Raw genomic sequence first — 25,735 nt, forward strand, 5'->3', positions numbered from 1 at the left:
TCCAGAGAGGGATTGTTATGCAGACACCATTGGATAATATAAAGAGTATAAAGTAATGTTATGTACTATTTAATCTTGGCATACAGTATATGATGACATAATAAGCTACTAGTGCTCTTCTTGATAGATTAGACATATGAAAAGATGAATTGAGAGAAGAGAAACATGGAAATGTCACATCAAATATAGATCATTCCAAATTATACAATAAGCTCAATGATTGAAATTTGAAAAATTCTTTATAATATATTTCATTTGGCTATATGAAAGTATGTCCTTTGCAGGTCACATGTAAAGGACTTTCTCAATGTCATCTCACAGTCGCAGGTGATGGTAATAAGTACACAGGGATGAATGGGTAGTTTTCATGATGTTAGAATGGTAACCTGGTGTTTCAAAGAGAGATGGCACATTCTATGTCTAGATGTGGTTGATCAAAACCCTGTCACAAAAGAGCTTGCAGAACACTATTTTGCTAAGAGAACTACTGCTTTTTACTAAGTTTCATGGTCACTATTATTCAAAATGTCAATTTATTATGATATACTTACTAAATCTTGCTTTATCTAGTATGAAAACTACCTATATATTTAATCAGAACAAGGTGTTATTTAATAGGAGGTATAACTAAACTTCAAAATGACAATCTGAGATTCAGGCACCCAGAGTCTTCTACCTGTAGATTGACCATCCACTTAGCAAAATTTCCTGTACTCTGACCTCCAATGTACTCTTTCCTATAAGAAATTATTACTTAGGTGGTTAGTTTTAATTTCTTAAATCAGATTAAAATCACTTGTCTCTGTGGCTTATGTACTATTATGTGTTTTAACTCATTACATTATAGTGACTTTTCTGTTCACATTGCATTTAAGTTCCTCAAGGTGTGCATTACCTTTTTCCTAGCAGTATACATACAACTTGGGTGATAAGTACCTTTTCTTTTATGCCATCTCTTCCTATTGAAGCACTGTAGCATGAAGAGCCTGTAGTTAGATTATAACTCACCTATGTGTGCAGAGACAAAGGAGAAGGAAGAAATTCCTGGAATGTCAAAAATGGGCTGCTTCCTGGCTAGACAAGAAGACATGCTAAGAACTACCTGGCAAAATGAATGCATAGTTCCTCCCTCTGCACATAGGATAAGCAATCACAAAGGGAATTAAGAAGCATCTGTAAGGTATTATTCTGGAGATTTCCTGGAGGCCAGGTAATTATTAGCTGCTTGCAAATCACAAACTCATTTATGAATGAATCAGTCTTTATTTGACTATCATCTGTAAGAGTAATTTCCCACATATAACTTATGAAGCATAGACCTTGGAAAGATAGTATGATTATGCCATTACTATACAAAGGAAAAATACAGACTGATAAAAAATGTTTATTGTCTGTCATGACTGTTAACATCTTGTTACTCATCAGCACTGCCTCATTGAGGCAACCTATGGGACAGGTGTTAGGATAGCCTCAGAAGAAATGCTCAAAAAGGTTGATCCATCATCAGGCAAACCATCGTGAGAAACCTCTAATTTTAACAATGTGGGTTTAAGTCACTTCTGCCAAGAATTCATTTAAAGAAAACCTATCTCTCACTGCATTTCAAAGATTTCCAACTTCAAAGTGAGAAAGAGACTCCCTCAGTAACTCTTCTAGCTTCTGGCCTGTGAGGTTTAAGAAGTCCCTACCTCTATTTTTTTAAGCATAAAATGACCTTTCTTTGTCACCAACAAATCTGTTATAAAATAAAGCTGACAAAAGTGTGTCATTATGTGGTTTACCCTGAAGGAACAAGAAAAAGTTACAAAGAGTATTTGGTAAAATAGAACTGAAGACAAAAGTACACTCATATTAGACTAGCACATGCCAGACATTCAGAACAAATGGTAAACTGCTTGCATATATTACTTTAGCATGAAGTGTAAATGTGGTCTGTCTGTTCATGTCAGCATACATTAAGAAAGGATTTCAAATGAAGCATAAAATTGTGGGTACTTAGTTGTTTTTTATTTACAAAGAAAGACATTTCAGCTCCTCAGTCCTTATCTCAAAGACCACAATGTTCTTGAATGGACATTAGTGTTGCAAGAGACCACAGGTCGTATCAGAGTGATCAAGGTGGGTTGGGTTGATGAGAACAACCAGTTCCTATATGTGCGATTTGTGCAGTTTCACTGGGTCTCATAACAAAAGGGTCTAATGTGAAGTTCACTGCTCTTAAGTTGAGTTTTCACATTTCTTAGTTTTTCAATGAAAGATCATGCTGTTTACTCTGGGCTGGGCTCACAAAATACACAGCTATTCAAGGATGTCAGAGGAGTCATTATGAAAGAACTAAAATGTGAGCAAATGTTAACATGGAAGAAACATTTGGAGATGCTTGGAGGCCAATGGAGATGATGCCGGAGAAAAGAATCAGAGGATCCACTTCTATTGGATCAAGAGAGGGAAATCAACTGAGTATAAATTTAATACAAGATTAAAGTTAGAACATCTTAAAGGGTAGTAGTGACTAGAGCTGACTGATAGAAGTAACCCAAGTCAGTCTAAGGGGCCAGCCTAAAGTTGCACATCCAAGAGGTAGGAGTCAGTATTCAAATATTTATTGTTAAACTCTATAAAATATGAAGAAAGAAATTTTCTTTCTCTGGACACAGCCTGAGTATGATAGCAGGAAAAAGAGATCTACTTCCCTCCACAGTTCTTCAAAGCTCACATGCAAGTATAAGAAACCTCGTCTATGTTTCCTTCCTGTATGACTTCTCTTGAAGGTAGATTATAAGGGACATGTGTTCAGTGCAGTCTATATCTCTATACCCCAAGTTTAGCATACCATAAATGAATGCATGGAGAATTGGTTAATAGAATTCTGTAGAAACAATGAAAGGAGAATGAGACAAATACTCTCAGAAACCATGTGAGGTTGACATTTGGGAGCAGAGCAAGTCTAGAACAGCATGAGAACAGGAAAATATTCCAGAAGAGCTCAGTTGCAAGAACATGGCACTGTACATGTCAGAAGCCCTTTGCTTGGCCTTCTCCTCTCTCTAGATAGGGTACTCACATATCTCACCACAGGGAAAAGAAGATGCCTTTGAAGAGTGAGCATAATACACCACAACTCTGCATGCCCTGGCTAGCTGAATGTCTGAGGCACAGGAGAAGAAGAATACAGATCGCATTTTGTCAGTCATTCATAGTTCTCTGTATTCAGATGCTTGTCATATAAGTACTAAATACAATTTTTTCTTTACTTTAAAACTAATCATCCTAAAATTGAATTGCATCTTATCTACTGTTTGCCTGCTTTGAATGTATTTAGAAATTCTAGTCTTCAGTAACCAGGTTAATAAATAGAAACCATCAACTCCTGACTTGGTACCTATGTGAGTGGATGCTGAGATCTTAAACTCAACCAATGATTCACAACTTGTTTTTCTTCTTTAATTTATCTCACCACATGAGATTGTTTCTCTTAGTGCATGAAAGTATTCATGAAAATATTGTGTTGGAAGTAAAGCACCAAGAACAAATTTGAATCTTGAGTGTGCTACTGTTATAATTTAATATTTCACCCTGATAAGAATGTTTTTTAAAGAGTGCTTTACCTACTTTCCTCATTACTAGTAATTAATATTTCTATTTCAGAGAATGTATGTATTCATTTAAGTATTAATTAATTAATTTTAATCACTATAAATTATCAGTATAAAATAAAAATTGATCAGTATGAATTACTTTTAAATGATATTAAGAGCTATACCAATATTAATCTAGATCTTATTCTATAGGGATTTAAGTAAAAATTATTGTAAAGATAATATATGTATAATTTCTATATGATGATAGAATACTTTAAATAAATTATTGCCCAGGGAAATAAAACACTACTACTAGAAAAACATGTTAATGTTTAAGACTTAATTTTTCATGACATTAATAATATCTAATAAATCATGCATCGGAGATAATTACCAGAATTTACATAAGGTAAGAATTTTATTAAATTATATCTTATAAAATTCATATCATCTCATTTGCTTTACAAAGAACAATGTTTTATAGGTGTTGGGGATTGGGGCTGAATTTGCCACACTATTTAAACCCTCAAGAAAAGGAAATACACCTTAAACCTAAAGAAGAAGCTGACATCCACAATAGTCATTGAGCCTGTCACTGAGACCTGAGCTCACTGCTTAAGGCCTGGGCTAAATGATTTCAGTGTTTCATGACTCTCTTCTGAACCTCTTCTGAGTGGTCGCTTGTTACTGTGTATACAGATTCCCACTCTAACCTACTCTTGAAATGTTTTTTTCAGCACTTCATTCTTTTGAGGTACCACCCAATCATTTCATCTACTAATTAGTTAGTTTAGTTCAGTTTAGTTTAGTTTAGTTTAGTTTAGTTTAGTTTAGTTTAGTTTAGTTAGTTTAAAAGACTGAACTTGTGTGAAAAGATAGTCATCATTTTCCTCTTTTATTTTGAAGTTGTAAATAGAAGTCACAACAGCTCTAATGACACTGTTTAGCTAGGAAAAGTGAACAGCCAATCACCACTGATCTCAATCAAGGCAATGACCCTGCTGCCTCTCTCACAGAGGTGTCATCCAGATCCTTGAGCACCATATGGTACGGTAGTGCCCATTTGCTTGTTGACTGTCTGATGCTGGAGCACCAGATTAACCACTGATTCTGGGACAGTTCCTGTGAAGCAACAGGTAACACCATTTGCTTGTAAACCCAAAGAAAGCAGCCAAAAACTAAAGAAAGAAAAGAGAAAACAGGAAGTAAAGCAAAAGTCAAAGAAAAGAGAGTGACTCCTGAGAGATGAAATGAGGAAAGAAGTCAGAATTGAAGAAAGCAAAGCTCACTGTGAGTAACCATTTAATTAAAGTTGCACCAATTGTAGAGTTTCTCACAAAGCGGCACATTGTGGGCTCAGATTAAGGATAATGGGCTCCTGTGTGAATTCTCCACAATACTTCTCTTGAAAGAGCAGTAAATCTACTGAAAGAGTAATTTAGGTTTACTGTTCACAGTCTATTCACTTTGCTTATAAGCACCCCTATTTAGGATTTTAAAAATATGATGCGGGTATAATCCAAAAAGAAAGATCAGCCCAAAATGAGCCAATTTCAACTCCTCAAATAGACATGGCATCCAGGACAGTGCAACAGGCTGCAGGTATTTTAAACCAGCAGATAACGATGGAGCTGTACACAGACAGCCAAAAAGACATGATTTCTGCTTTGACCCCAAATTATTTGCATGTTTATATGGACACGAAATACACTCTTAATCTTTCCATCAATGTTCACTTTCAATTCAATTCAAAATAAAGGAAAAGGGTTGGAAACTTTTCCCAGATTTAAGAAAATACATATTTGTGAGCAAAATATCTGGAAAATAAAAGGTGAATTATTTAATTACAGGAGTGCATTGCTACAAATTTGCTTTTCAGAACTGTAAGGCTAACTTTTTATGTTTTTAAACTGCTTCCTAAAAACTGAGGCAAGCACCAACCCTGTCATTCCTGCAGTTGGTGGCTGAGAAAGGAAAGCTGTGAATTTGAGACTAACCTGCATGCCCTACTGAAAACCTTGTCCCAAAACTAAAGTAAATAAGTAGATAGTTGATAGATGGATGGAAGGAGAAGGAGAGAATAGATAGGTCCACATGATAGAGGATAGATAGATAGATAGATAGATAGATAGATAGATAGATAGATAGACATATGGATAGATAAATAAGTGATAGATGATAAATAGATGATAGATAAACATATAATAGATAGATGGGTGTATAGATGGATAGGTAGATAGACAGATAGATAGATAGATAGATGGATAGATAGATAGATAGATACATAGATACATAGATACATAGATACATAGATACATAGAAGATAGATAGATAGATAGTAGATAGATAAAAGATAGATAGATAGAAGATAGATAGATAGAAGATAGATAGATAGAAGATAGATAGATAGCAAATGATAGAAGCCACAAGCAAAGCAGAGGAAGTACCACCATCCTTACAAGTGAAGTTATTTCTAGGCAGAAAAAAAAGACAACCCTGCTGTGTCTACAGCTTTGCCTCTGCTTTTGCATTAGATAAGTGTCTCACCATGACCCAGGTATGTACATGATGACTACAGGCTGCTGAACTAAGTGTCTAGGTAAATGAGCCCCACGCACACCTGTAGTGCAGTGGCCAGGGAGGACCCAAATTGCTGGAGGCAAATATCTCGTCATTCACAAATGATCTTGACTGAACAACTGCTTTCAATGTTTAATTTCCTTTTCTATTTCCCCGCTAAAAGCATAGGTCAGTGTGTTTTTTGTTTTAGACTTATTTATTTATTTATTTATTTATTTATTTATTTATTTATTATGCATACAGCGTTCTGACTTCATGTATCCTGCAGGCCAGAAGAGAGCACCAGATCCCATTACAGATGGTCATGAGCCACCATGTGGTTGCTGGGAATTACACTCAGGACCCCCGGAAGAGCAGACAGTGCTCTTGACCTCTGAGCCATCTCTCCAGTGCCCGGAGTGTTTTAAATTTTCAATTTTGTATTTGTAAGAACTGAACATTTGGTCTAGGTGAGCTGAGAAGATGAAGCACACTTCTTTATCCCCCTTCCCCAAAAAGGAGCCACATAGAAAGTGAATCTCCTTAAAGTTTGTGAAGATGCATCTATCCTAAGGAAGTTGCTAATGTGACATTTGATGGACAGAGTTTCATTCTGGAAGTAATTTTGTGACATTTTAATCCATTCGCAAAGCATTCTTGCCATGAAGAAGTTTCTTATATATGATACAACCAGACAGTGTCTCTACAATTATTTCATTAGAAAAGTTTTCAATGATCTTAAATGTTCCAATTGTAAGATTAGCTGGAATGAAAACTAACTAGCAAAGAAAAGAAAGATAAAATAATGCCTAAAACACAGGGGATCACAAAGTAACTAACTTATTGAAAGAAACAGGCATTCATGTATGAGTGCTTTAAAAGCTCAGCACATCACACTCTTTTTTTTTTCATCTTTTTTTTTCTTTTTCGTTATTTTGGATTTTGTTTTTTGTTTTTTTGTTTTTTGTTTTTGTTTTTTCCCGAGTCAGGGTGTCTCTGTATAGCCCTGGCTGTCCTGGAACTCACTCTGTAGACCAGGCTGGCCTCGAACTCAGAAATCCACCTGCCTCTGCCTCCCAAGTGCTGGGATTACAGGCGTGCGCCACCACCGCCCGGCAGCACATCACACTCTTACCACAAACACTGAGGGGAAAAAAATCAGGACTGCTAGGCATTGGTTTTCTTTTTCATGATATGACAAAGCCATTCATATATTTCAAAACAAAAGCAAACAACTAAATTCCAAATAATCATCAGCATGTTTTTTGTCTTATAAAACAAACTCATTTGTTTTAAAAGTTCACTTCCATTCCATCCAACATTAAAAGCTCTTGGAGCCAGGGACACTTCTCTAGCAGAGTGTATTCCACATTCTTTTCTGTGCTCATGCTTTTATGTGCTTTATGCATAAATTCTTCAAGAATGTTATTTCAAACTGTATGCACATTTGCAACATGCAAACACAAAGGAATATTGAAGTCTTTCTATGGTTTTCCCTGTAAAGAAAAAAATGAATCTCTGGATGTACTAGCACATGTGTATAATCCCATCACTTAGTAGTCTGTGGTAGAAAGATCAGGATCACTAAAATTTCAAGGCCAACCTGGGTTACATAGTGAGTTTCAGGCTAGCCCATACATGATAATATTGTGTCTCAAAGGACAAGCTAAAAATGGGTGGGGGGTAAAAATACATGGGTTATAATCAATTCCAGGTCTTTATATGATCATAGAAAGGCACCAATTTTTACATAGCAATGGAAATACAGTGCTAGGTAAAGAAAGGTTAATAACAGTCAATCAACTACAGGGTCCTCACTGATTTCCCCAAGCAATACTTCAAAAGTGTCTCTCCCTGGCACTTATTGATCATCTGCAGTTATTTAACTGGGCTCTAATCATTCTGCTCCCAATGAAGTCAAGTGTTTTGAGTGTCCTTCATGTTTTATGGCTGCATTAACCCAGGTTCTGGCTGATTCCGCTCCCTGACGATGGCGGTTATGGGAGGAATATATCTTTGTTACATAAAGACACATGGCTTGGAAACCAGCATCTCTCTCCTAAGTGCTGTCACATTCTGTGACCCACAGTGTGCTTACAAAAGGAAATATTCAACAAACCCTCACAAGATAATCTTTCAACAGCTCTCTTCTCATAACTGATTTCCCACTAGTTGCTATTTCTTTCAACACAGTGTTCCTTGTGGCAAAAAAAAAGTCTGTCTTTCAACAGCAAAGCAGTACATTTTACAGATTTTCCTATACTTATAAAGCTGTTAGCTCCTGGTATATATTTAAATATATCATAACTATTGCTGATAAATCATTTTATGTGATATTCAATGTTAAAAGTCTTTTTTGAGTGATTGTAAAAAATATAACTTTGTATATTCCTTAAGACAGGACATGTTTGATTTCTGCACTGTTGTATAAACTGTAAGGCCGAACACAGGCCCTTTGACTATGCGAAGTTCCCCTTAAACCACCTTGACGTAGGCAGATTTGCAACATTTTAAACTGGCGCTTCATCCCTCTTTCAGCAAGCATCCTCTGCAGATTTAATGATCAGGAACATCCTTCTGGTGCATGCTGGGAGATATGGCTGCAGGGTACAGACCACAGCAGACAGTGTGTCAGATGAGGCAGAACTTCTTGTTAGGGGTGAGTATGCTAATAGCCAGACTGCAGACACGATCACCATACATTATCCTATGAAGAGCCTGAACTGCATGAACTGGGCATGGCAGCACTCCGCTGCTCACTTGCACAACCTTTGTTGGGATTTTTGCTTAACCTTTTCTTGCCTTTGAGATGATGATGTAGGAAACGTCTCTTTAGAAACAGACTAAAGCAATCTGGAAACCCGTGTGATAAGGAGTGGCTGCTAAGTAGGAAAACAAGTTAATCCCAAACTCAGAAGCATAGCTGCTGAGACACTTGGTTGGTAGGGTGGCAGAGAAATGGTTGCTGTGTGTGTGTGTGTGTGTGTGTGTGTGTGTGTGTGCATGTGCTTGTATGTGTGCATGTGTGTTTGCATGTGTGTGTGCGTGTGTGTATTTGAAGATTTATATGTATATGTGTATATTGCTTTGTGTATATTTATACATATATATGCATAAACATACACATACAGATATAGCTTTTAAATGCAAAGCCAGAAAAGGCCTCAGGCATTATTGTTTTTTCCCCACAAACTTTGAAATCCAGCTTCCAAAAGCCAAGAAAGCTACATATCCAACCCCTTGCAGGCCGAATATGGCAACATACAGACTGTGCAAAAAAAATGACAACTAAGTATTCTCTAATAAGGAGCCACCACTGCCACCTAAACCATTCTGCAAGCCCATGAAGCTGTGTTTTATTTCAATTAAGCAAATGTCTGCAGCATGCGTTGCCTTACATTGATATTCCTCAAGACAAGACATGTGTGTTCTACCATGCATTTTTCTTCTCATTCTTTTCTCTTTGCATTCCCTCCAAACTTTCATTCTTTCTTTTCTCCTAACTTGTTACTAAATGCAGTATACCCACAGACAGTTTCCACAATTCCAGAATTGTACAAAGCCTCAAGACATGTTACTGACCCAAGAAAGAATAATTGTCAGGACGCTACCCAGTACCCTTCCCTCTTGCCCAATCCTACAGAGAGATGTGTGTTGCATGATTTGCATTCTTGCACAGTAAACACAAACATTTTTATAGTCCATAGCAAGAGCTCATGTTTTAAAATAACTGATTTTAACTATTTGAAGTGTTTTCACTATCATTTTGAGATGCAATATTTATAATAATTTCACACCATAGATGCAGAGGTGAGTGGTGAGTTACATTCTCTTAGTTCTTTCTTTCAGTTATGTTGACAGTGTATGGTGATGAAGCCACCATCATTTTCAGGAAGATGTTCAGACAAAACTGTACATGTGACAAGCTTAGTCATGCCTTGTGTGCTACTGTTCTCCAATTTTTGTGTCAGAAATGTACGCTATATCACTTTATTACAAAATGAAACTTTTTAAAGTATTCCTTTTCTAATACACTTCACTCCCTATAGCTAAAAATTTCTTTGTGCTTTCTGAAGGTGCAAGTTTCCTGGAATTGCACAATGTACCTCGCAATCAAATTGGTAGAAAATTGCTTTCTTCTCTTGCTGTTGTCTGTCTTACTGATGTGTATTTACTGTGTGCACTTGACTAATAATTTAAAATGATCCTCCTAAAATTAGAGCTTTCCAAATAAATTCAACAATTTAAACAATGATAACAATAAACCAGGTTTATTTTTCCAGGACTCTAAGGGGCAAATTTAAGTGGCAAACTACATATCCTGCTTTGTAAGTAAAATTAAGCTCAACAGGGTTCAGAACATAATTCAAGGCCAATATTTTCATGTTCTGCTCTTTTAGCCTTTGGCTTTATGCCTAGGAGATGATTAAATGCATTAATTTTGGAATTGCACCAATAGCAATTCCAAACAGGTTGCTACTGTCTGAATATTTATATTTCCAGGAGCTCAAGGTTTCCTTTGAAGTGAGTTCAATCCAGTCACTAATTTTTGATTATGTGCTCACATTAGATTTCTAGAACTAGGGAGCATAATTTGCTTCTACCTCCCAGACAGTCTTAGATTTTTACCCTAAACTGAAGGTTATTCTTCATCTATCGTAATCATTTTTATGGTGAAAATTTGCAAGTTCTTGTCATCTGGGGAAATTTGATGCTGGAATGTTATTAGTTTTAGTGTTGACTCATGAGAGTAACTTTACTCTCCATGTCTCCTGTCCCAACCTCTTCATTCACTCTAAATGAGGAACAGTCTTCTATTCCAGGCAGTAAGAACAAAGCTGAGGCCTCTACAGTGAATTTTCTAAAGGCTGTTATAACACAAGTGGCAAAGTCATTGTTTCATAAATTAACAAATATTTATTAATAACAAATGTATATAGTAGTAGTAAAGACCACTCCTATACCAGAACACCATCCACTAGGCAGGTCATGTTTCCAGTGTTGATCACACTTGAAGCACTAAGCAGGAAGCACTTGATCCTAAAATCATGGTCTGCTGTTGACTTAGGTCAACAGTCTCCATTCTTTCAGCCTGATGACCACTCCTCTGTGTTGCCTTGAAGGTCTATAACCTTCCTTTGTGTATCCTAATGAATCCTGTGACAGGACACTGAGTTCAGTCCAGGTGGGTAGCAGCTTCACCCCCACTATACCTTGTTTAGAATCAGAATGTTCCAGACTCCAGTTCTCTGCCTCCCTCTCACCTTGTATCTTAAGGGATATCTTTTTCCCAAAAACTTATTTTTGGTTATAAATTTGGTTGTGATTTTGAATGCTATTTCTCATTTCCTTTGCACCATTATCTTTATCTAAAACTTTAATATTCTATGAGTAATTATGTGGAGCATCAAATCGACCATCTGTTCTTATAAATTTAGATGTCAATATAAATTTGAGCCAGCACTATGATAGTACCATGTGTGATCTTCATAACAACAACAGCAGCAACAACAATAATAATAATAACAACAACAACAACAAAACAGCAATCATGAATGTCCTAAAAGAAATTATTGTGCTAGAATACAAACATAATAAGAAACTAAATCTATGTCCAGACAACATTTTCTTTACTTTTTTGAAAAATGTGCTATAAAAACAATAGGCAAAGCAAGGTCAGGCCATGGAGTTTGAACACATGAAAGATGTGTAGAAAGATTATATTTTCTAAGCATGTTAGACCTTTGGGAAAGAACCTCATGGAAGAGGACAAACATTTGAAGGCACTGATTCTCTAAAGGAATATGGGAAGCAGCAGTCTATTGCAACTGAGACAATGGAAAGAGAAAAGTATTCTTTTGTTATCTGATTTTTCACAAATCAATGTTATGTATCTATTTCTCACAGTAAATAGCACAGTAGGAAAGTTTCTTGGTTTAAATAAGACATGCTTAGCTTGACTTGTATGACAGGGAACCCCAGTCTGTGTTCCTTTTATTCTATTCAGAGGCAGAGGAAGCAATTAAGAAAATCACTTTTCATTCAACTTCTGTGTTTCTTTTCAACATTTTTTTAATGAAAAATGGTAAGTCAAGAAAACCAGAGTCAAGCCTGACCGTTTGTATCTGAAATCTCATCCCTTCTAAGGTCCAGTCGGAGAATAGGGAGCTCAAGGTCAGACTCAGCCACAAAAGAAGTGCAAGTCCAGCCTTGGCTACACAAAACCTGTTCAAAAGATGTTAAAGAAAGAGAATAGTAAAAGAAAGATGATGATAATAATAATAATAATAATAATAATTAATAATCAAAGCCCCAGCTACCTGTTGGTCCCTTCTAACACACAGCCTTTCCTGGAATCTCTACAGCTCACACGTGCAGATAGCATGCGCTTAACTGGATTTGAGGAGAATGGACCCTGGAGCTATCACTTGCTTGGCTACAGCATTCAGGCATGTGCTCGACTCCCCACACCACTACGTCTTCCAATGAGAATTAAACTCACCTTCCATTTAGTTCCCTCCACCTCTCTTAGCAACTTGGTTGCAGCTACTCTCTCCAGCTTTGAAGTGTTAGTCGTCTAATTTTTCCCTACCTACCCATCTTCTACCCACCACTTTCCACAGTACACTAATGCCATCAAAACAGTACTCCGTCTATTAGATATGTCAACGGGCATTTGTTCAGAACTTGCTATGCATTTCTTCCCTTGTTCATTCTTCTGGGCTGTGGTGGCTGAGGCATGCTTAGCACTCAGAATGAAAAGCTAAAGCTGGGGCCATGGACCGCTAGAACACTTATGCACCATCTGTGTGACAGGAGCTTTTGTGGGAGGCATCACATGAATGTCCTTTTGTAACTTTTCATCTTGCAAGAGGAATAGGAGGGATTAAGGACAGTATAAACATAGCAGTGGTCCAAATGCACCATTCGAGGGATCCAGTACAAGACAAAAATACAAAAGTCTCAGTCAAGATGATTTTGAACTCCAAAATAATGACAGTGAGACAGCACCCTAGGCACAGGGCTCCTTCAGTCTCAGGGATCTGGGCAGTGTACAGGTTACACATATGTAACTATAAAACTAAGCAAAGGGATAGGCCTAGGATAGATTATTTAACAGTTAATTTATAAAATTTGAAACATATAACCTCCAATACAGCTTTTTACACCAAGACAATCATCAAGATAATCCATGAGCCATATATTTTGTAAGAGTTTGCATATTGAGTTGAAGTGGTCACTATTTATATTTCTATCTTATACATTTAATTTGTTATTGCTCTCTGTGGTGTGTGTGTGTGTGTGTGTGTGTGTGTGTGTGTGTGTGTGTGTGTGTGTTTTAGCACCCACAGTGAGGTCAGAGGGCAATTTGTAGGTATTATTTCCTTCCTCCTGTCATGTAGGACCCAGGGAGATTAAACTCAGATCATGAGGCTTGTTGGCAAATACTCTTACCTGCAGAGCCATCTCACTAGCTTAGTAGTTGTATTTTATTTAAGAAAACATTTTTCATCATAAGATAGATGATGCTGCCAAACTAGACAATTTGATTCCAGTCAACTTCCAAGAGACAATGTTTAAATTAGATTTAAAATATTATCTATTTGTATCTTTTTACGAAAGTTGAAAGTAACATTGTTTCTTCTTGAATGGAAAAGTTCTTAGAAAACCTTTGATTAAACCCTGTCCACATTTATTCCAAGTTCTGATATTTAGTCTCAATATTAGAGTCTCAGTAACAAGTGAAAATGTTTGGGAATTTTGTACATTTTTCTTTTTCTTTTTTTTAATTAATTAATTTAATGTATGTGAGTATGTGCTAGTTCTTTTCAGACATATCAGAGAAGGGAATTGGATCTCATTACAGATGGTAGTGATTCACCATGTGGTTGCTGGGAACTGAACTCAAGACCTTAGGAAGAGCAGTCAGTGCTCTTAACCACTGAGTCATCTGTCCAGCCCTATATTTTTCTTAATGAAAGATTTCTACACTGTTTCTCCAAACTCAGTGGAAATAATATACTGTGAAATGATTCAGAATTAAATCAGATTTAATGTGTTCTACACTCCTCACAGAACCATCCTTAGAATCTACATTGATTTTAAGTTGATATTGATAATATCTTTGTTTCAGTCTAGATTTTCTTTAGGAGGGAGTTTCCTGTTACCGTTTCCATAGAATTTTTTGCTGATCAACAGAACCTTTAAACTACAACAGTAAAATTTGTTTTGTCAATTACGTATGTGCTCTCCGTGCACCACTTTCAGTTTGGCTTGTGAACATGATAGTTGAGAATGGCAGCAGAGCTGAAATGAGTGCAGTAAGCTTACATGGACATACATGTGCACACATGGACATACACATCTGAAATTAGCCCTGAACAAATGCAGTGCAGTGTTAGTGCACAAAGATGCCCAAACGATTAAGTCTGAACCTCATGCATTTTGCCCACTCAAGAAATATGGCATGCCTGTTAGTGATTTATATAAACACACAGAAATCTTCATGCTGCTCAGTGGAAATGGGTTGCTGTTTTGAAACACTGTCTCTGACTTCTCTATCTCATTTAAGAACATTTTAAACATTGTGTTTCATATCATTGATATTCTTAAGCAAAAGTGTATGAGAATCCCATTCCATTCTGCTTTGTGTCCCCATCGTTCCTGCACATACATGCTAATACAAATATATCATTAGCACATATAAACATGCAAATATAAAGTCTTAGTATAAGAAGTTATATTTGAAAGACTGACTTCATTATTGATTGATGGTGTCTCTACACTGCCAAGGCAATGATGGGGTGGTACTGAGGATAGGGCTTTTCTTGACCCAAGACAAGGAATCCAGTGCTCATGGTCAAAGTCACTGATGTACAGAGAAGAAGCAGTGCCTGAAGGAATTTATACACACAAAGGTATGAAGACATAAACTTCAAAAGGTATCATGTGAGTGAGGCCAATATTTTGTTCACTGAGCCACAGCACACTATAGCCACAATCCCAATAAGAACAAGCAATGATAACGGAGATTGAAAAATGGGGAGAGAGGTACAGACCTAGAAAACCAAGGAGACTGGATCTCCTTGGCATTCTCTTACTATAAGAGTGGCAAAGAAGAGGCACATGGGAATGTCAGGCTTAACATGGAAGTGGCCAATGTCTATCTTCTGATTGGATCGAGGTGGCTTAGCATCATCCAGCGTCACTTTCAAGCATGGTCAAGGTTAGACCATAAATTATTCTCAAGAAATCTAATTATGCAATCATGATAACTTGTGATCACATCTACTTAATTGGTAGATACAGGAGAAACTGATTATAAGTAAGGAAGCAGCATTTAAGATAAGGATCGCTATATGTATATAAAGTAAGCAAAAAAGTCTTTTGATCACAGAGATTAGGAGAACAATATTAAAGTGGATATCCTAGCCTGAACACTAGCAGCATACTAAAGTCAATGGAAAGAAAATCCTGGAAAATCTAGAAGACAAAATTTGACATGGAGATTGTAAAGAATCTATGAAAGAAAGAGAGGCATTGGCAAAAAAAACACAAAAAAACAAAAAAACAAATAAATCAGGTTATGCAGACAAAGATAGAACAGACTTTCAAGAGGTTGAAACTGGGTGAGAGTGTCAAGGACAAGACAGACAGCGCCACCGTGCTTTGGAGATAGTTTGGTTAAATCTATATGAGCATGAGCTTTAGCCCAGAACTTACATTTAAAAAGCCAGGTGTAATAAGCACATTTGTTATCCTTGTGTTCTGGATACAGCAGAGAAAGGCGGAGTCCTGGGGCTTTGTGGCTAGTCAGCATATTTCAATCAGTGAGTTTCAGGTCTATGGATAGATTGTATCTCAAACAAATAATAAACAAATAAGCTGAAGGACAATGAGAAATGACAAGGAGGGTTGACAAATGGTCCCCATATGTATGCAGACATGTACAAACACAAACTTACAAAACACACAGACTTGGACCTGCTAACTTCACCCACACTACCAAGTGAAATAAGGAACAATCTGTACCCACGGACATAGCAGTTTTTAAGGATTTGATGTCCTTGGGAATGATGAGCTTAGTGAACTGAAGAGGGAAATAATGGACTCACAGCAGGCAGAGGGCCACACAAGGAAGGGTGAATGGAAGTATATAGAAAAACCAGAGGTGTTAGTCGCCCAGACTTAGTGACATCCCCACAAGGATATTAAAAGAGCTCAGCCAACTTGTTTAATGTAAGCTTCAGTCATTCTCCATTCATTAATTCAATGGTTATTTATCAAATGTTTATAAGGTAAGGCCTCAAGAGATGGCTGGGTGTGTAAAGGGCTTGTTGCACAAGCATGAGGATGTGGCATCTGCATGCCCAGCACCCACATTAAAATTAGATGTGCTGTTGTACAATTACAAGCCCAGAACTGCGTAGGCTAGAGAAAGGCAGGTCCCCAGAGCATGGCAGCCAACCATCCTAGCCAAATTAAGGAGCCGTGAGTTCATTGAGAGACCTTGTCCTAAAAACAATAAAGGGGAGAACAACTGAAGAAAACAACTAACATCCACCTCTTGTCTGTAAACATATGTATAAACACACATGTATAAGCACATACAAAATATCATAAAATATATAATATGTTACATGGTAGGCAGAGAACTAGCTAATAAGGTACATGCTCTTTATCTTTTTGTGACAAATTAAGTCCTGGCACAGGCATATAAGCTCAATTTATAACAATAATAAAAAGAGTCAGTTCACAGTTAGCAACTTCTTCCTCTATATCGTTCATTGCATGAATGAGTCCAAGTTAATTATATGACTTTCTCCAATCACTTTATCCTACAAAACTATGAAAGAAATACCAGTTTGCAGTCCAAATTCAAATAAGTAAACTAAGTCACAAAATGACTTTAAAACATGTTGGCTACTAACCTAATTGGGCCAGAACAGGCAGGGTACTATACAGAGTACAGCCTCAAAACCATCTGTTGTACTTACAATTTTACCCTCAGCAGCCAACAGACAGTGCTTCCACACCCTTCACAACTGTATCTACCAGTACCACAGAGTCACCACACAGTATAGTCTCATAAATGTTAATATTTAGGAAAGGGGAATTAATAGAAACAAGGAAGAAGAAAGAGTACTGGAAAAGAGATGGGAGAGAGAGTAGATGGACAAGCTTCACCTGAGAGAGAAGAGTCACATCAGAGTCACATCAGAGTCACGTCATCAACAAATGTTGATGAAAACTTGAAAGATATGTAGTCACTTACTAAGTCAAGAAAGATGACAAAAATGCCCCAATATCAGCTTGCAAACACAGCACATTTCCAATCTCATCTAGTTTTCAGGATAATATGGTACATTTTTTAATCCTCTAAAGAGGCTGCCCTTTAAGTACCTTCCTAGAAAATATGATTGCCCTGTCTTTTGTTTTCGACCTTGGCCAGAATGGCTACTGAACATAATGACAAATCTGGCCTTCTGACGCCATCCATGTCTGGCCAACTAACTAAATTATCAGATTCTAATGGGTGCTTTCTCGGGCTCTCTTGTGTGACTTCTTAGCAGATGTAATGTCATAAAGAAATCCCTTCCAGATGATGTCTTCAGGGATGCTAAGCCCTACTAAATAGGTTTCACTCTGCTCTCTCCTTAAGCATGTTTACAATCATGACTCTAGTAAGACATGAACTCTTAAGTGCTTCAGAAAAGATCTCTCCTCCACTATAATCCCTAAGTTCTTCTAACTCTTGGCTATTTCTTTCCTGCTTTCTTCTGGTTCCTGGTACAGAAAGAACAGAAGCAAAACAGTGCAGCTTTTAATACTAGGAAGGTTGATCTTAACCAACACACCTTTAAGCAAAACATCCAGAGGACTGTCTGCCATTCTAATCATTTGAGGGACCTGTTTCTAAAGGCTATCCTCTTTCTTCTCATTTCATATACCTGTAGAGGTGTGGCTCAACCCAGCTGTTCCTCCCACTTAACATCTAGCCCTTCTGTTTTCCTCAGTAAGATTCCTGTGACTGTCATTGAGGTTGTTTGAGCAAGTCCTTTGTGTACTGAGTGGGAATGTTTGAAGCCCAGAATGTACATGCTTGTAAGTGTGTGTAGGTTCTACTGCCCACTTTTGATAACCAAATGTGTTCAGGGAGTACCCAAGCTGGAAGGAGAAGTTGTGGATGCCAACCCAGTGGCAGGTCACATCTCCAAAGAAGACAAAGGAACATTGGTAAGTTCACCACAGTCTCTATTAAAAATTCTTGCGTAGTTTAGCTCAGATACTTCAGGACTGGATTCTTAATTAGCTTGCTTTGAGGTCTGACAGCAGTGTCTTGTGTCTAACAGAAACTTCACTGAACTATACAAAAGCCCTGCAGACCTAACAGAGCAAGGAACTGAAGTGATGGGAAGAAAACTTAACTGCTGATTGGATTCTGCCTTCCCAAACACCTGGCAGAGGCAATGGCTCTGTCTCACTAAGTAATCTTTAATTTGGAATTACAAAGACAATTAGCTCTCTAATGAGTTAGAGCAAGAGAGAGGATATAACAGTGAGGGGGAGAAAACAATACCAGATGATATCTGTAAATGCCCAAAAATATCATATCATACTCATCCTTGTTAAAAGTATTTTCAAAGATTTTTTCATTCTTTTTTTAATAATAAAACATCTAGACATTATTCTTTAGTGTGAACTAGGAGACTCTAACTTGCTACGTTACTTGAAGGTTGGCAGTCATGAGTTCATAGTCTCTACTCTGTTATTGGCTGACTAGAGAGAGTTTCAGCTTTATAATTAAGAATTGGCTCTGCTACCTAAAAACTAAAAACCATGGAGAAAATTAGCATCTATCTTCAAAAACACCAAACAACAACAAAAAAGGCAAAATAGTTTTATTCTAATAAATAAATAAGAAAGAAACCTGTCCTTGATGCAAGAAGAAAACACAAAGATGAAGTACAGTAGATTGTGCCTGAGGATGTGTTGGTAGAAAACTTTAGAGAAAAAGCCTACTGTGTTTGTACACTTGACAAAGAAAGGAGTCACAGCTGCTTCAAAGCTAGACCTAGCTCAGAGTTTAGCTTGAGGTATTCCTTGGATCTCAACTGCCTGATCTTGAATTTTACGGAGTTTTATTCCTATGATAGCAAGTCTTTGACCTGACTGACATAGTATTGCATTAGGAAATGACCCAGACAAAAATTTCTCTCATTCTGGCATAAGCTGGACAGTCTTACTCTGAGGAAGATGAGTTACCTCTTTGGGACTGAACATTCTGCACTTTAAAAAAAAAGTGAGGAAGAGAAATGAGTGAAAAAGGAGGGAGGCTGCCAAGATAGCCCAGTGGGGCACACATAGCTCCTACCACTCAGGCCTGTTGACCCGAGGACCATCCTCTAAATCCACATCTCGGAACAAGAGACAAGACTCAGCTAAGTCACCTTTTAACCCTGAATAGTGCCCCCTCCTATACAAAAGAAACATTATTAAAAGGAAAGGGGGATAATAAGAATGAGATGAGATTTCAGATGGCAGTACATTCCTCAGTTATTACGGTTCAACCTTGCAGAAAGCAAAAATTCTTAAAGTCATCCTCAGCATTAAAGAGAACCACTGAGCACCACAGTGTGTAGGAGTAGAATGGTGATCTGCATTTACTCACCAGGTAACCCTAGCCCTTCTCACACTGACTGAAATAAACAGTGATAGCAAAGGCTTTGTTCTGCAAGCTCAGTCATGATGGGATAGCATAGTCTGAAGGTGAGCAGAGCATTTGACTCCCTCCTGTGCTCACTAAAGCACTTCAGGGTCAATTACAAAAACCCATAGACTGGCTGGAGAGAAGTCTCCAGACCACAGACTGCTCTTTCACTTCATGCAGCTTGTGACAGCCTGTACCTCTCACTCCAAGGGCTCTGGCACCGGCACTTCACCTCTACAAGCATGCACACACACACACACACACACACACACACACGCACGCACGCATGCACGCACGCGCACGCACACGCGCGTGCACACACACACACACATACACACATACACACACACACATAAAACTATGCCTCCAGCTTAGTGGACAATCATGATGACACACCACATAAACTCAGCATATGGAAGCTGAAACAGTCGTGAAATCAAAGACAGCGCAAATACTTACTGAATTTCTGTTCAGAAAAGCGAAACAAACAGAAAGGTATGAACCCTTTAAAATACTGCCAAGAACACCAAAAGGTTTTAGAGTTATTGTAAAATAGAGTAATCCTATAAAATAGATAGGCTTTAAAAATTGAAACCAACTAGTATGAATTCCCCTAAAGTTCCTATTCCCCTAAATTTATGTCTTAAATTTTAAAACAGTCTATGTCAAAAGTACAAAATATCAGTGGATAAAAGGTTTTTGGAAACCACCTCAGTTGCTTATCTCTACCCCTGTGTCACCTTGCTCACCTGCCAGTGTTCTGATTTGGTTTTGTATTCATTAATCACAGAAAATTGTAGCAGGGAACATGTCTGGTTTAATTACATGTTTTGTTCAGGAGGTTATTGCTTCCTATAATCATTTTTTGCCAACTCAAGAAATAAGACTGTTATTACTAAACATTATTTAAAATATTTAATCACTCTTGCAAAAACATTTTGTCACCTAATCTGTACAAATCAGTAAATCAAATCTTAGACATTTGTCTTAAAGCTTCAGCTCACAGAATGCTAGCTAAGTCAAGCTAATAAGCAGCAGCCATCATTTCACCATGAACATGGTAGTTTGCATTACACACTCTGTGCTGTCCATCCATTACAGGGAATATCTGCTACAAATTAGCCAACTACAGTCCTGCTCTAAGTGCTTCTGCAGGAGCCTACAATCTCCATCCCTGCAAATGAGTTAGATGGTAGCATCAAAATTTTACCAGGTTTGCCATCATGCAAAACAGAGTCATCTTTCAGTCTGTCCCGAGCCCTGGACGGAAACTGCATAGTATTTTATCTCATTGTTGCATAACAACATACTCACAGGCTACACTACTGGAGAACCACAGAGGTGGGGCCTTTTCTACCCTAGTTCAGCCATTGCCTGAAGAGGCAAGCATGAAGTTAGACTCCTTAAAGGGATGAGGTATTTATCCAATTAAAAATATGAAATTGATTCTAAGTGCATTTTTGTCAACTTTTGATCAATTCTGTAAAAGACGTCTAGCATTTGGGGACATATACATTATTGACCATTTTCATTTCCAGAAAAAGAAACATCAGAAGCATTGCAACAAACATATCCAAGTTTATTAACCACACACACAAACACATGCAAACATAGACACATACTCACCATTATTTATGCTTTTTGTTTGTGTTTTGAGAAAGAATTTGAAGTCTCAGACTAGGCTATAACTTGCTATGGGATAGAGGATAAATTTGACTTCCCAATTATACAGCCTCACTTCCTAAATGCTAGGATTGTAGCCATGATCCATCATGCCTGTTTTCCCATAGAAAATACACTAGAAAAATCTCCCTACAGTTTAATCTCTAATATTGTCAAAATTTCAGTCATATTAAAGATATAGTGTTGTACACATGTTACCTGACTTTGTAATTTGAAATAATAATTCTAAATTCTTCTCATGGTATGTTCATGCAAAATAAATCACAAGAGGTATATATAAATTATTCATAAATGAACAGTGAGATTGAACAAAGTTAAGAGACCATATAGCTATATATTATTTTTTATCTGAATCTGTATTGCAGAATCATAATGAACAGTGACAGCTCAGCAGCACTAGATTTATAGAAAGCTGTGTGATAACATGGCTCCCTGCATATTTTAGCACCTCAGATGGTATTTTCCTACAGGATTTTTTAACTCATCTGTTCTCAAAATTTATGTAATGCAGGCTTAATGAATGAATTTTCAGAGAGCATCTGGGTTGCTTGAAATTTTAAATAAGCAAGTTCAATATTTTTAATTATTCTTGACAGTGTGTACAATAGGCCCTGAAATATCTGTTTTCTGTTTCAGAAAAATCACCTTCACCTTCGATGGATGGACTTGCTACTTTCATGTTAGCATATGTAAAGTTGTGTATGAATTGAATTTATGTAAAACTGCATTAAATGTTTATGCATACTCCGAGGCTTGAAATGGGTGATTAATTTCACTTTCACTTGAAGTTTGTGATAATTGACAGGAATTCCTTGTATATTCTAGAAAAGAAGCAAAACAGCTACAGAACCAAATATTTTAAAGAATGCTGTGTGGCTTCTTTAAAGTAGATCCCTGTCCACAATTGACATGGTTTCACTTTGGATACAGTTCACAGATACATGCCAAACACATGACTCTACCCAGCCTGACCCAGAGTCACATATTCAAAGTTAAGCTTAAGATAAATGTTATTGAGTTCTAGTTGGAAAATACTAGTGGTGGAGAGAATGGTACCTTTGTTTTCTCTTACAAGTAGAGAACTTGCCATATCCTAAAATAATTGCAGAAGAGCTGTTAGTAACTGCTCCCTACGGCCAGTCACAGCCACGGACACATCAAAAACTGCTGTGCAGCAATTGTACTTGTTGAGCCATTTGTTAATAATCAGAATAAATATTTGTAGCTAAAGTCTATTGGGAAAAAGTTCCATATGTATTAGTAAAATTTTTTGATCCCCAGCGCAAAATGATTTTCTATATCTTCAAGGAGCTTCCATCAAAGTGCCAACGCTAAGATTTTCCAAGTTTCTTTCTTTTGACTTTTCTCGTATGTGACCTAGCACCTACATCACACTCAGAAGTAAATATGAAATCCTTCCTATGTCCTTCAAGTCTCTCTGCTTTTGGTGCCTGATGATCTTCCCAAAGTTATCACCTCCCTCTCCCTTCTCCTTTGTATCTCCAACCACAGGAGCCTTCTGCTCCTCCAGCATGCCACACTCATTAATACTTTAAAATTCCGCCCATAGGTTCTATCAACTGGAAGCTCTTGCTTACAAACTTGACATAGCTGCCTGACTCGTCATTTACTGCTACAATTCGAAGCTAATGTCATCTATTTCTCCCTAATATGATTTTCATAAGATTATACCTTTCTCATTACATTTATTGCTATCTGAATCTATTCCACTCATCCATTTATTGATTTTCCTTTTTTTAACCCCCCAAAAAACAAAGCAGGAAAAGATAGGACCCACTTTATTTTACTATCTTAACCCCAGAGTCCAGATCATAATTAATGTTTTCCTGAAATTACAGACAAATTACTCAATGCCCAAATGAATGAAAATTCACTTCTGCTAAGATTAAATTTTAAGGTCCATATAAATGAGAATGGATAGACTATGACATAGCAATTGAGTAAATAATTTTCACAAACTTTTAATATGTCATCATGTTCTAGAACCTGTCAATAAAGCAGGGACACAGAAAAGATAAAAGCCTTCAGCAATTCACCTTGAAGCCTGATGCTTCCACGTTTGTGAAGCCTTCAGGATTTTTTTTTTTTTTTGGCTCCCTCCCATCTCTTATACCTCCCAACTTTTTATGACATAATCTGTCAAAAATAGGCATTCTAATATTTAAAACAAAATGCAAATATCAAATAATGGTTTACATTAGAAACAAACCTAACAAGGACGAGACGGAAAAGGCTACATGAACTCTGATATGGTATGTCCAAGGGAATAGCTCCTGAATTAGCCATTGGGATCACAGATAGCCAGAAGCCAGCATCTTATTATCCTGCCCTAATTTCAGGTATAGATATTCTATGCTGGAACCAGCTTGCCATGTCTTGACCACAAACTAGGGATATGACACTTCAGATAATTTATTTAATATACTGAACTGGGTACTTCCACATATTGATTGAAGTTTTCCTTTGATTTTCATTTATGTGAATAGGCACCTTCTATGACAAATTTAATTCCTATATGAAAATCCTGGCTTCATTGACTTGTGTGATGTTAGTTGCTAAATGCCACCATGTCTATTTCTCGCCCCAATTAAGCACTACTCAATAGGAACCTCTTGGATTTGTGGGAGCCCCTGAGACATTGTTTACTTGTCTACCAAGACTGGCTCTCAGTGATGTTCAGCATCGTTACTACTGCAGAGTGATCTGGGTCACAGTCCTCACAATGGCCGTCCTCAACACTTTCAAGTCTCTACTGGCTCTTCTTTCTTGCCCGTGATCTGCTCCAACACTGAGAATTAGAATTTCAAGTAAAATTTCATTAAATGGAAAGTGGAATAAAACTTATCTATCCTCTCTCAAATTCCCTTTTGGTCCTACAATTGTTTTTCCAGAATCTCAAATCATGAAATTTTGGAATAGATCCCTCTGACTCTTGTCTTTCCGAGTAAGTTCTACCATGTCTAGCCAACTCCAGCCTAGGAGACTTTACTGTGCCTCTATTACCAGAGTAATTAAGTGCAAACATGCGGCCCCAGAAGTCAAGTTCTTCCCTCACTCTACACTTACATACATCTCTTTACAAATCTCTGTTCCTTTCTTTACTAATTTATGCCAGACTTATTCACAGCTTTATTGCTGAAAGAAGATGGGGTCTGTCCAAGAATTTCACCCCAAGTTGTCTACTGTCTCTAACTTGCAAAAGTACAAAGGGTGGCCTTTTGTTTTTGCCTTTATATAGTAATTTATCTCAAAATTTTCAGAGTCTGTTTTATAATGAGTACAATACTGAGAACATATTATTGAGTTAAGAGTTGGTGACACCATTTCTGTTTTATCTTTGTTGTAAAAATACATTTTCAATACATTGAGGACATTTGTGGTCACAGAACTACATTGATTATAGCACTGCTTATTTAGAGATTCTGAAGTCTCTATCCAAAAGTGATATATTTTTAAATCATTTTAATGGCTTCACTGCATTTTGCATTTGTCTAAATGGCTGTTTGCTTCTAGTTGGCCAGCTGTTCTGTCAGGTTTCCCAGTTGGTTTGTCATTTCTCAATTCCAAAATGTTTATTTGCCATAGTGAGGTATTTTTGGAGATTCCCTTTTCAGGTTGTTTGTGTTAATGTAACCAGTCTTAGCAAAAATAGAAAAAGATTCTAGTTTTTATCCTTTATAAATAAGGAGTGCTCTCAGCTATTCTGTATAGGAAATGGTACTCTGTGGCAGGCAATATAAAATCTAATTCCAATTGGCTTGAAAGATATGAACTCTATTGTGTCTGAGGACATGAGGTTAAAACAGATTTTTGATTGGCAGATATAGAGTCTCTGCTTTTCCTGCAAGGACTAAAATTGTTCTCCCCTCTCTACACTGCCACCTGCTTTGCTCACCCTGCCATGTGGCTGATTTCTAAGAACATCACTTGACTTCCAAGAATGACAGAGACCACATCCTTTGTTGCAGAGATAAAGAAGAAACTGGCCACACCTCCCAGCCAGGATATATGTAGGTCTATGCTCAATTCTAAGTAAGTCAGTTTAAGACAACGTCTTTACTGCTGAACCCGTATTTATAACTATAAATTGACTTACCATGGCTTTCTGAATCTATTAGTACCAATGGCAGCTGAAGGTAACAAGCCTGAGGCAAACAAAGCAGGACATTTTGTGTAATAA

At 37.2% G+C, this 25,735-nt stretch overlaps 1 protein-coding gene across 1 annotated transcript in view; it reads left to right on the top strand.

Annotated features, from left to right (window-relative positions):
- The window catches only part of Cntn5 (contactin 5), a 515,033-nt gene that overhangs the window by 406,158 nt on the left and 83,140 nt on the right, over positions 1-25,735 (top strand). Inside the window, exon 14 of the mRNA XM_052189412.1 lies at positions 8,679-8,799. Within this exon, the coding sequence (XP_052045372.1) occupies positions 8,679-8,799 (121 nt within the window). The remainder of the gene's footprint in view (positions 1-8,678; positions 8,800-25,735) is intronic.

The sequence above is a fragment of the Apodemus sylvaticus genome, chromosome 7 (assembly GCF_947179515.1).
Source record: "Apodemus sylvaticus chromosome 7, mApoSyl1.1, whole genome shotgun sequence".
NCBI classification, from domain to species: Eukaryota; Metazoa; Chordata; class Mammalia; order Rodentia; family Muridae; genus Apodemus; species Apodemus sylvaticus.